The sequence below is a fragment of the Polypterus senegalus genome, chromosome 9, assembly GCF_016835505.1.
Source record: "Polypterus senegalus isolate Bchr_013 chromosome 9, ASM1683550v1, whole genome shotgun sequence".
NCBI lineage: Eukaryota > Metazoa > Chordata > Cladistia > Polypteriformes > Polypteridae > Polypterus > Polypterus senegalus.
The window spans coordinates 6,400,491-6,413,821 of record NC_053162.1 but is presented as its reverse complement, the minus strand read 5'-3'; the positions used below and the strand labels follow the sequence as shown (position 1 = coordinate 6,413,821).

Sequence of the window (13,331 nt, the reverse complement as noted above, 5' to 3'; positions counted from 1 at the left end):
AGAATACAGCGTGAGACAGGAACAATCCATGAATGGGGCGCCAGCTCCTTGCGAGCACTGTGACACCATGTCCTCACATGTTCAGTTATTAACAATTATAGATTATTTAAATGATGTTTAAATTTTATCTGTATAATGTAATATATTTTGCTGCATTTCATCTTAAAATGATATCGTCATCATATGTAAATACGCACTTTATAAAGTGGCTCAGGTTGTGCAATATTATAACTGTAGTGCAAGTTTACAGTGAGGTGATTCTACTTATAAGTCCTAACAGTTCTACAAGGAGCACTTGATGGACTGATTGAGTTCGTTTAGAGTTCTTGGGATGAAACTGTTTCTGAACTCCAATGTCCGTACAGTAAAGACTCTGAAGCGTTTGTCATATGAGAGCAGTTCAATAGACAGCATGGCTGAGGCAGCGTGTGCTTGATGCTGTATACCGATAATTCCTTTCCAATCGGCTTCTGTAGAGCTGTGATTCCACACTCGGATACAGTGGGATAAATACTCTTGAGTGGTGTTTTGAGAGGAACAACGCTAAAGCAGCTATGGTATTTGGAATAGTTTGACCATTCTGTGGACCATTATATTGTTACAGGATAATTACAATCCGATGCCTTAAACTTATAAACAATATGCAGTTAATTTCAGTGTATTTTGATAAAGCCCCGGGTGGCACAGTTGCGCAGTGGGTAGCGCTGCTGCCTCGTAGTTGGGAGACCCGGGTTCACTTCCCGGGTCCTCCCTGCGTGGAGTTTGCATGTTCTCCCCATGTCTCTGTGGGTTTCCTCCGGGTGCTCTGGTGCCCTCCCACATGCTAAAGACATGCAGGTTAGGTGCATTGGCGATCCTAAATTGTCCCTAGTGTGGGCTTGCTGTGTGTGTGTGTGTGTCCCCTGCGGTGAGCTGGCACCCTGCCCGGGTTTTGTTTCCTGCCTTGTGCCCTGTAGTTAGGATGTAGCAGGTTGGATAATGGATGGACGATAAAGCCGTTTCAGGGATGTGGATCTAAAAAAGAAAGGAAAACCACACTGGAGCAGTAGCACTTCTTCGACTCTGGGTGCCGCCAGTTTGCAAAACCGAGAGGAGAACTTGTGTACATCAGGGATTAAGCTGCCGTGAACATGTGCGTGGCTTTACATCAAGTTTATCAAATGGGCGTACGCAATATTTTTGTGCGTATGCAACATTTATACATGAGGCTCCAGGTGCTGAGTCTATCATGCAGCCATCTTCAGCTCCTGCTTGTTTCGAGGGTCTTGTCCCCTTAAGTTGTCTCTTCAGCATATAGAAGGCCTGCTCCATTGGATTGGTGATTCAGAAATATTCCATTATTATTCATTTGTTAGCTTTGATAAACTCCTGTGTGGCCTCAGCTGTGTGTTTTGGCTCATTATCTTATCATTGGTTGAAGTGCCGTCCACTGAGTTTGGAGGCCTTTACTGAACTTGAGCAGATCAGTTGTTTCTACACACCTCACAATTCATTGTACCACTGCCATCAGCAGTTCCATCAATAAAGATAAGTGTGCCAGTACCTGTGGCAACCATACATGCCCAAGACAGAACACCCCTGCACCATGTTTAACAGATGATGTGGTCAGCTTTGCAGTTCTTAGTCATCTCCTCACTTTGTTCTTACTATAACTTTGATCAGGTTCATCTTTGTCTCATCTCTCCACAGGACTTTTTTTTTTTTTTTTTCTCCAGAATTCTGCAGGCTCTTTGAAGTCCTTTGTCACAAACTGTCATCTGACCATCCTGTTTTTGTGGTGTTCATCTTGCAGTGTGGCCTCTGTGTTTCTGTTCATGAAGTCATCTTCTGATAGTTGTCTCTGACACACACATCAGCCCCCCTGTTTCTGGCCTGTCAGACAGGTGTTGGGGGCTTTTGCTTGACCATAGTGAGGATTCTTCTGTCATCTGCGGTGGAGGTCTTCCTTGTTCTACCAGTCCCTTTTGTGATTACTGAGCTCACCAGTGTGTACTTTCTTCTTCTTCATTATATTCCAGACAGTTGGTTTTGGTCATCCTGAGGTTTTACTGATGTCTCAGATGGGTTTATTCTTGTCTTTCATCCTTATGATGGCTTCTTTGAGTTTCATTGGCATAGCTCTTGTCCTCATGTTGATCAATGGCAGCTACAGATTCCAAAGGGGAGAAGTAAGCTGAGGTACCTTGTATGGCCATGAAACCCACCTGAGTGATCACAAACACCTGGGAAGCCAACTGTCCCAAACACTATGGTGCCCTAAGATGGGGTCGGGGCTTGTAAAGAAAGTGTTGTGTGACCGAAATGTCTGCAAATCCCCTCAAATGAAAGTCTGCAGTGTGCACTTTAATCACAAATCTGAATTGTTTCACTTATAAGTTTAAACTGTGGAGTAGAGGGGGGAAATCTAGGAAAAAAATGTCTGTCTCAAACATGATGGAAGGCACTGTATGTACAGTATATAACGTGTGTGTGTGTGTGTGTATCTATTTTTATGTAATCTCACAACTAAGTAAGCCAAGTGTGGTACAAATATACAGTATATACTCTTGTGTGAGTGTTGGGTCTGTGTGCAAATGTGTCCCCTGATGAACAGGACCTGCCAATTGGTTGGTTCTTACCTTATGCCGTTTTCTGCCAGGATTGCCACTGGCATTGTGGTATTGTGTATAGATTCACAGGCTGGTGTAGTGGGAGTGGCACTGATGTCCCCAAGTTGCTGCTTGTCTGCACCATGTCTCCCATCTGCCTCACTCTCAATAGACTCTCCGGTGGGGAGGCCAAGAAGTCTGTATTGTAGAGCAGCACTCCGGCTTGAATTTCCATGACAGTGACTCCATTCATTGTTGGAGAGTAACAGACAGACAGGTGGGAATCGGGCATTGGGGGAGGAGTAGTGGAGCAGCTCTGGAGCAAACATTGAATGCCCTGAAGCTAAAGTCTGTTTCTTTACTTATTTATTTGCTTTCTGGATGGGCTGTCTACAGTCGTCAAAAAAAAAAAAACGTGAGGCCCCATCCCCATTCACTAGAGGTCTATTGTTTAACCTTCAATGCTTCTCCATCTGCTGCTGGATTCTTTCAGTTAGCATGAGGACCCCTGGCCATTTTTGTCACAGCGTTTTTATTGACGGGAATGACGCATCTCAAAGCTTTACTTCCTACCCTGGGGACCTAATTTGACTTCCAGTTTCTAAAGGAATGAAGCTCAAGTTTTTTAGGGTTGTGTGTTTCTTCTAGTTTATGGCACATTTCTCCTCTCAAGTACCTTTTAGGCTGCATAATATAAATCTAGAAACTAATATAGAATATAATATAGAAAACAGTGCAGTCTGTCCAGTTTTATATTGAGCCAGTCACAGTGGACATCCAAAAATTTGATCTCAAGACTGTTTTCTTGGGATACCACCTTCATATTTTCAATGTTTAGAGTCACGGGATAAAAATATCACCAAGTAAATAAATATTTGATCCCCTGCTGAATTTATAAAGTTGCTCACTTAAAAAGAAATAAACAGTCTTTAATTTTATGGTAGTTTCATTTTAATGGGGAGAGACAGAATATCAACCAAAAATCCATAATAAACATATTAGATAGATACTTTATTAATCCCAAGGCGAAATTCACATAAAACTTATAAAGTGATTGGCATGTCATTGAGTGAAATAAAGATTTGATCGCCTACAAGCCAGCCAGACTTCTGGCTCCCTTAGATTAGCTGTACGTCCACGTGGTACACAGATTACAATCAATCAGATACTCCTGATCTCAGCTCGTTATGTGTATAAAACACACTTGCCCATAGAATCAATTTCTTCCATTCTAACCTCTCCGCCACCGTGGGCAACAAGAAGAGCTGTTAAAGGACGTCGGGTATTGTGTGTAGAATTCTCAGGGGGAAGAAAATGAATTTAATCCTAACCCTAACTATAAATTATCATTTGAGTAGTTTTGCCAGCCTTTGACTGTTCTGCCCGTGTTTTTATTACATCTAGGCTAGACTACCGTAATGCCATACTGTATGGTCTTTCCAAGTCTGTTCTAAACAAACCACGTGTTCAGATCTCCGCTGCTCTCACTTACACCAAACCCTCACTTGTGCAAATTTTGAGGCAAATACAGTGATCCCTCGCTTTATCGGGCTTCGACTTTGGCGGCTTCACTCTATCGCGGATTTTAATGTAAGCATATCTAAATATATATCACGGATTTTTCGCTGGTTCGCGGATTTCTGCGGACTATGGGTCTTTTAATTATGGTACATGCTTCCTCAGTTTGTTTGCCCAGTTGATTTCATACAAGGGACGCTATTGGCGGATGGCTTGGAAGCTACCCAATCAGAGCATGTATTACATATTAACTAAACCTACTCAATGATATACGATATGCTTCCCGCGCGGTGCTTGATTGTTTGCTTTTCTCTGCCTCTCTCGCTCTGTCTGACATTCTCTGTGCCTGACGGAGTGGGGTGTGAGCAGAGGGGCTGTTTGCCTAGAGGATACGGATGCTCCTCTAAAAAATGCTGAAAGACTACCTTCAAATTGCTCCCTTCTTTGCGGCCGCTTTATCGCAGTGCTTCGCATACTTAAAAGCCCAACAGCATTTTTTGATTTTTTGCTTTTCTCTCTCTCTCTCTCTCTGACATTCTCTGCTCCTGATGGTGCTCCTTTTGAAGAGGAAGATATGTTTGCATTCTTTTAATTGTGAGAAAGAACTGCCATCTCTGTCTTGTCATGGAGCACAGTTTAAACGTTTGACTAAAGGGTGTTATTTCATGTCTAGAGGGCTCTAATAATGTTAACAGTGTGGCAGAGTTTTATAAGGGCTTAAAATATATAAAAATAACCATACAAACATATGGTTTCTACTTCGCGGATTTTCACCTATCGCAGGGGGGTCTGGAACGCAACCCCCGCGATCGAGGAGGGTCTACTGTATGTTGGCACTGAGTTGAATCTCGTATCCACTAATAGTCTCAATTTTAATTTTGAGAACAAAAAGTAGCCACAGAAAATGAGATCAGGCGAGTACAGGGTGTATGAATCAACAACCTCATTCTATTTGGTGAAGAAACATATTGTCAGCATGGTGCATGCAAATGTCATGGTGCAAAAATACAGTTTTGGGTGTGCATGTTTTTCTGAAGCTTTCCCACAGATGCCTCGGCAGTTCAGTGTAATGTCGCTGATTAACAGTCTGTCCTCGGGGAACAAACTCTTTATGAACCAGTCTCAGTGTCCGACAACCCGATCAACATTGTCTCTTGAATATCTGCTGAGGTGGCTCAGAGAAAAAGAGTCGCTCAAATTATGTTCACGATTGTAAATTTACCTCCAGAAATTTGCTCACCGGCCACTTTATTAGGTACACCTTGATAGTCCAGGGTTGGACCCCCATTTTGCCTTCAGAACTGCCGTAATTCTTAGTGGTACCGATTTAGCAAGGTGCTAGAAACAGTCCTCTGGGATTTTTGTTCATATTGACATTATGGCATCACGCAGTTGCTGCAGATTTGTCGGCTGCATGTCCATGATGAGAATCCCCCATTCCACCTCATGCCAAAGGTGATCTACCGGATTGAGATCTGGTGACTGTGGAGGCCATTTGAGTCTAGTGAACTCCTCGTCATGTTCAAGAAACCAGTTGGAGATGAGCTGAGCTTTGTGACATGGCATGTTATCCTGCTGGAAGGCTCCATCAGAAGATCATAAAAGGATGGACATGGTCCGCAACAATTCTGTGGTAGGCTGTGGTATTCAAACAATGCACAATTGGTACTAAGGGGCCCAGAGTGTGCCAAGAAGATATTCCCCACATCATTACACCACCACCACCAGCTTGAACTGTTGGTACAATTGCAGATGGATCCATGTTTTCATGTTGTTGATGCCAAATTTTGACCCTACCATGCAAATGTCACAGCAGAGACTGAGACTTGTCAGACCAGGCAACATTTTTCCAATCTTCTGTTGTCCAGTTTTGGTGTTAATTGTAGGCTTAGTTGCCTGTTCTTAGCTGGGAGGGTTGCCCTCCTGTGTGGTCTCATGCTGCTGTAGCCCACCTGCTTGAAGGTTTGATGTGTTTGTATTCAGAGATGCTTTTCTGCATGCCTCAGTTATAATGAGTGCTTATTTGAGTTATCGTTGCCTTTCTATCAACTTGAACCAGTCTGGCCATTCTCCTCTGACTTCTGGCATTTTCCTTCCACCAACCCTTTCTCAGACCATTCAATATAAACGCTAGAGATGGTTGTGTGTAAAAATCCCAGTAGATGAGCAGTTTCTGAAATACTCCGACCAGCCCATCTGGAACCGACAACTATACCACCACGTTCAAAGTCACTTCAGTTCCCTTTCTTGCCCATTCTGATGCTCGGATTGAACTTGAGCAGGTCGTCTTGACAATGTCTACAGGCCGAAATGCATTGAGTTGCTGCCATGTGATTGGCTGATTAGATATCTGCGTTAACAGACAGTTGAACTGGTGTACTTAATAATGTGGCCGCTTAATGTCTATACTTAAATAACTTGGCCTACAACTCGGCAGACTGATTATCCAGACTGTGGTCATATGCTTCCTAGTGGTATAATTGATAATTGCTGTTCATCGATTACAGGAATTTTTGGTTTCATAGGTTTATTTTGTAGGCATGTAAATATACAGTATTATCAAACTTAAGTTGCACATCATTCAAAGGCCCTCATTGGTTAGAGGAGCAAAAGGTTAGGAGCATGTACTGATATAGCGCATTGCCACCCCTACTACATGACAAACCACCTTAGGATCCCTCTTCAGCACCTGAGGTCAGCCATGAGCAATCTGATATTCATATTTTGATTCGGCATGCAAACTACTATAAGATTCAGGTATTTCCTGCCCGGGAACAAAAATAAAATGTTTTACTGACCAGTGAGGTATGTTTTTGTATTGGGTTTAGAGTACTTGTAGATGGATGGATTTTCTGTACTTAACAGCATCTCTTTTATTTTTTTCCCTATCACAGACTGGGATACAGCAATCCGAATTGGAGTGCTAGACTGTGCCGATGAGAAGAATTTTGATACCTGTAAAGAATATGGAATCCATTTCTATCCCACATTCCGGGTATGTTTTTAAATTTTAACGACTGGCCACATCCAAACAAGTCGTACACAGTGCATGCAGATTTTACTGGCTTTGTGTTTATTCATTTGTTGGCAGCTGGAAATTGCTGTGTTAGTTTCGACTCCACACACACAAGCCACCGCCACGACAATAGTGGAGAAGGATGCAGTGTTCAAAAGGATCTGACCTCATCCATTATCCAACTCGCTATATCCCAACTACAGGGTCACGGGGGGTCCGCTGGAGCCAATCCCAGCCAACACAGTGCACAAGGCAGGAAACAAACCCTGGGCAGGGTGCCAGCCCACCGCAGGGCACACACACACACCAAGCACACACTAGGGACAATTCAGAATCACCAATGCACCTAACCTGCATGTCTTTGGACTGTGGGAGGAAACCCACGCAGACACGGGGAGAACATGCAAACTTCACACAGGGAGGACCCAGGAAGCAAACCCAGGTCTCTCTACTGTGAGGCAGCAGCACTACCACTGCGCCACCGTGCCGCCCAGGATCTGACCTATCAGAGAATTTATTTTAATGCATACTTTTATTAACTTTAAATCCTTATGGCGTGCTCTGTATCTTTGGCTGTTCATATTTATTTTTTCAATGGTGAACCTTCCATAGTCTTACCCAATTCAGGACCTCAGGGAAGCAGAAACATTTTCCTTCAATGTCCCCCAAAGACAAGTAGGTTATGACAGCTGATTGCTCTAAATTGAAAACAGAAAGGCTGTCAAGGTGGCCAAAAAATAAGGTTCAAATTGTTAAGTTACAGCAAGAGCAAAAACCAGCAGCAAAAACAATTGCCAGATTACTGCTACTATTTTTTTATTTAAATACATGAGACAAAACATCTGCAGTGCAAATAATCCAGGGGCCTCATTTTAGAAGTTTGCATACACTCAAAGAGGCTTGAAATTTACATTAGCAAATTCCTAGGCAAATATCACTTCTAGCTGCACTTTTCCAGGTACCCAAAATCAAGCAGCTATTAAATTGGGAAGGTAGGATCCAGCATGTGTCAAACACGTAACAAGAAATTCTCAGTCCAATAAAGTTCATTTTTAAAATTGTTTAGTGAAAATGTTTTTAAAAAGGGGACAAATCATAGAAAATTAAGAATATTACAGAGAATTAAAGGCAAAAAAAGGTTTCTTCTCTCTTTCTGAAAACTTACATGGGCTTCACTTTAGTATGCTCAGTACATTCTTGTGTTGTATGGCAAAGTTTGAAACGGTTTGCCCTCCATGCCTTGCCAGCTACAAGGCAAATCATAAACTGAAACTGTCCTGTAGTCAGTGGGACAAGAAATTTTTAGAATTATTCCATTTATAATTTATCTTTTGGGGGTTATAATAGAAATTCCTTTGACTGTGCACTAATATATAGACAAAAATTTCAACATAGCCAAGAGAACATTTCTATTAATTTAACCTAACAAACAACTGGCTCTTGCAATAACCATTTACAAAAGAAAACTTGACTGGGAAATAAGTGTATATTTACCGCAACTCTGCATGTGCAACAGGGAAAGGATGACTCCCTTGGAAATGCAGCCAAATCAGTTAAATGACGACTCATCTCTCTCGATTATCTCTATCTACATATACACACAGTGGAACCTCTAGATATGATCACCTCTGTATACGTGAAATTGAAGATAAGAGGAAAGTATGAGTGAAAAATTCGGATCTAAATACGAGCATTGGCTCGCGTAACAAGCCAGGCTGTGGTTATGCATGACGCGTTTCCCGATCTGCCTCGACTCGGAGATTCACCCAAGCTGACACCGCCAACCCGTCAGCTCACTCAGTGTTCCTTGTTCTCCCGTAGCGTGAGGATCTACGCGTTTGTGATTAAATTGTTTTGCTGTAGCAGTTCGCTGTATAAGCGTATCCAAAAATATCGCGGACATGCAGACGGAGAATAGGAGACGGGAGAGAGAGAGAGATGCGCACGAGAGAGAAGAACCATCAGCTCAGTTATGCTCACATGACGCTCAGCAGACAAGGTGTATCCATACTACTTGTATTGCAAGACATCGCTCGTTTTATCAAGTCAAAATTAATTAAAAAATTTAGTTCATCTTGAAAAACACTCGTAAACCAAGTTACTTGCAAACCGAGGTTCCACTTGTATATATTATTTATCAGAGTTATTTGTTAGGAAAATTGATTTTTATGTTGATATTTTTGGGGGTGCGGAACGGATTAACTGGATTTCCATTATTTTCAATGGGGAAGTTTGTTCTAGATACGAGAAATTAGCTATACAAGCTCAGTGCTGGAACGAATTAAACTCGTATATATAATCTCTCTCTAGAGTGCATCTGGAAAGTAATAACAGCGCATCACTTTTTCCACATTTTGTTATGTTACAGCCTTATTCCAAAATGGATTCAATTCATTTTTTTCCTCCGAATTCTACACACAACACCCCATAATGACAATGTGAAAAATGTTTACTTGAGGTTTTTGCAGATTTATTAAAAATAAAAAAACTGAGAAATCACATTTACATAAGTATTCACAGCCTTTGCTCAATACTTTGTCGATGCACCTTTGGCAGCAATTCCAGCCTCCAGTCTTTTTGAATCTGATGCCACAAGCTTGGCACACCTATCCTTGGCCAGTTTCGCCCATTCCTCTTTGCAGCACCTCTCAAGCTCCATCAGGTTAGTTGGGAAGCGTCGGTGCACAGCCATTTTAAGATCTCTCCAGAGATGTTCAATCGGATTCAAGTCTGGGCTCTGGCTGGGCCACTCAAGGACATTCACAGAGTTGTCCTGAAGCCACTCCTTTGATATCTTGGCTGTGTGCTTAGGGTGGTTGTCCTGCTGAAAGATGAACCGTCTCCCCAGTCTGAGGTATGTCTCTGTACATTGCTGCAGTCGTCTTTCCCTTTATCCTGACTAGTCTCCCAGTTCCTGCCCCCCCACAGCATGATACTGCCACCACTATGCTTCATTGTACGGATGGTATTGGTCTGGTGATGAGCGGTGCCTGGTTTCCTCCAAACGTGAGCCTGGCATTCACACCAAAGAGTTCAATCTTTGTCTCATCAGACCAGAAAATTTTGTTTCTCATGGTCTGAGAGCCCTTCAGGTGTCTTTTGGCAAACTCCAGGCGGGCTGCCATGTGCGTTTTACTAAGGAGTTGCTTCTGTCTGGCCACTCTACCGTACAGGCCTGATTGGTGGATTGCTGCAGAGATGGTTGTCCTTCTGGAAGGTTCTTTCTCCACAGAGGACCTCTGAAGCTCTGACAGAGTGACCATCGGGTTCTTGGTCACCTCCCTGACTAAGGCCCTTCTCCCCCGATCGCTCAGTTTAGATGGCCGGCCAGGTCTAGGAAGAGTCCTGGTGGTTTCAAACTTCTTCCACTTACAGATGATGGAGGCCACTGTGCTCATTGGGACCTTCAAAGCAGCAGAAAGTTTTCTGTAACCTTCCCCAGATTTGTGCCTCGAGACAATCCTGTCTCGGACGTCTACAGACAATTCCTTTGACTTCATGCTTGGTTTGTGCTCTGACATGAACTGTCAACTGTGGGACCTTCTATAGACAGGTGTGTGCCTTTCCAAATCATGTCCAGTCAACTGAATTTACCACAGGTGGACTCCAATTAAGCTGCAGAAACATCTCAAGGATGATCAGGGGAAACGGGATGCACCTGAGCTCAATTTGGAGCTTCATGGCAAAGGCTGTAAATACTTATGTACATGTGCTTTCTCAATTATTTTATTTTTAATAAATTTGCAAAAATCTCAAACTTTTTTTCACGTTATTTTCAGAATTCTGAGGAAAAAAATGAATTTAATCCATTTTGGAATAAGGCTGTAACATAACAAAATGTGGAAAAAGTAATGCACTGTGAATACATTCTGGATGCACTGTGTGTGTATGTATGTATGTGTATATAGATATAGATATATATATCTATAATATATATATAATATCCCTGTCTGTCCACTTTTCATGACAGATCTACTTAATGTTGCAACTTTTTTTCATTGCTGTAAGTATCATAGTTCACTTGCAGGAGCGATTTTATTCGTACTAATCCAAGGCTGCGGCCCGAGGGAAAGGGGAAGTGTGATGTCAGGAGTGGGGAGCAGGGCAGGGCCCTCCTCACTCACGCGCCAGCCTCCGTTCGAATCAGTCTACCTCTCATTACTTTTTGGAGAGTACCTCGTCTCCACTTAGCTAGCGATACCTGTTTATTGAATTTTAATGTTTGTCCTGTTTCATGACTACGCGGGTGGAGCCACGGGGGATGGCTAGTAAAATAATAAAATAATAATTCCTACCACCAAGTTGTTATAATGTACGTTGCTCTGACAAACCTATACCTCAAAAAACATAATGCACAGACTGCATTTTAGTTTCCTTTTAAGAGGGTAAATTCTGCGTATTTGCACTGAACTTTTTTGTTCTGTCAGTTTTTATTGGCTACCTGTTGTCTCTTCTCAGAGAACTGGCCAACAGGTAAGGTATATTTCCTCCATGCTTCACTTCGTTATTCCTGCAGTGCTGGAAACCATTAATCAGCCAACCGAGGCATTACATCCAGTTTTTGTATGGTTTGGTGCACATATATGAAACATAACAGGTTTGGTGCACATATAAAAAGGTAATTTGCAACCATGTCCTGTTCTCCATATGTAACTCAAGGAATTGACTGCACTCATTTTACAATAAGGGCATCTAGCGAGAGCGAAGCTGCTTTTGTTAACCGTGAACAGTATCACTCCATTAATGCACAAGTTATCCAAGATGTGACTGGCAAACATTGTGTCCTGATGGCCTGGGTCAACCCATGATTCATTTATTTTGAATCAGAATAACTTTGATAGATGCAGTGGTGCTATACGTGGTGGCTGGCATGCTGGTAGATAACTGGCTGACCCCTCCGTGTTTTGTTTGACCTGTAATAATGTGATTGCCATTACTAAGAATAGTACATGTGCCAGGTGATCGTGGCTACCCACTCAGAATCTGGCACCTTTTATACCTTTCCCATAGCACGGAGGAGAGGTGCTATAATGGCACACATGATCTTTTAATCTTATTTGCCTTGATGTGTCAGGTGAAAGCTGCTCTTCCAGCCAATGAAGTTCTGCAGCATCATGATTACATATGTATGAGGTTGATTCGCATGCTTCATATATGGATGTTTTATGTTCACATATGCATATTTAAAATGTAACTGATATATTTTTTTTTTTTTTAAATGGCCAGTTGTGTAGAAATGTGCAGGGTGTATTTTTTTTATAAATACATATGCATGTTTTTACACTCGAATCCACCCACATTTTTTTTTCTTTTTTAATCGAGGCCCCAGCTGAGTTCTACATGACTCACACAACATTGTCATAAGCACTCTGTGACTTGCAGATGCACCACAATTGATTAAAAAATAATAATTATTTTGCGGAGCACAATGCCAACATGTATGCCTCATAAGGGTCTAAGCTCCTTTCTTGTGGATGCTTTTATTATGGCTCACTGTCCTAACCAGGCTCCCATGGAATGCAGGTCATTCAGTAAGACCCCGACCAGGTGAGAATAGGAGGCAAAGTAAAAGAGCAAGCAAGAGGCAGGTAGGTTAAAGCTGGACTTGTTTTGTTATTTTTTGAGGCATCCAACGATTTAGTATCGTGGCATTTAGAATAAAAAGCCTGTTGCCTGTGTACTCACCAGGAAATATGGTTCCTGTGTGGCTTATAGGAATCTCACAGTGTCAAGTAAGAGTCTGCACAATCTGTCTGCCTTTTTCCTCCTTTACAGATGCAGCAATATTTTAATAAAGGTGGCCTGAAGATTTTTTTATTACACCGTGTTGTTTTAGGCATTATGTGTCAAACCAGCAGCCACATAAGACAGAGACTAATTGTAGGGCTTAGTGTGTTGGCTCTTTAAAGCTGGGATTTTAAAGCATTATTAAAGGAGAATCATAATTTGCATTTGCCTTAATGAGAAATCATTAAACAGTCAGGGGATCCCATGTTTAAGAGTGAATCGGACAGAATCACAGGTAAAATGACATTTGCTGGTCACCAGAAAAGTGTTTAGAAAAAACTGGGATTGAAAAAAGACAAAAAAAAACAGGGGTTGTGAAGAGGTGTAGCTGTAATTTTTACTACTATGGAGATCAAATGAATCATTCAAGGTGATAAAATGGCTTCATGCAGAATAAAAGTGCAAAAACAGGTCTGAAAAAT

At 42.0% G+C, this 13,331-nt stretch overlaps 1 protein-coding gene across 1 annotated transcript in view; it reads left to right on the top strand.

The window, feature by feature from the left end:
- qsox2 (quiescin Q6 sulfhydryl oxidase 2) overlaps positions 1-13,331 on the top strand; it is a 105,786-nt gene that overhangs the window by 23,134 nt on the left and 69,321 nt on the right. The window contains exon 2 of the mRNA XM_039762641.1: positions 7,001-7,101. Coding sequence (XP_039618575.1) covers positions 7,001-7,101 — 101 coding nt within the window. The remainder of the gene's footprint in view (positions 1-7,000; positions 7,102-13,331) is intronic.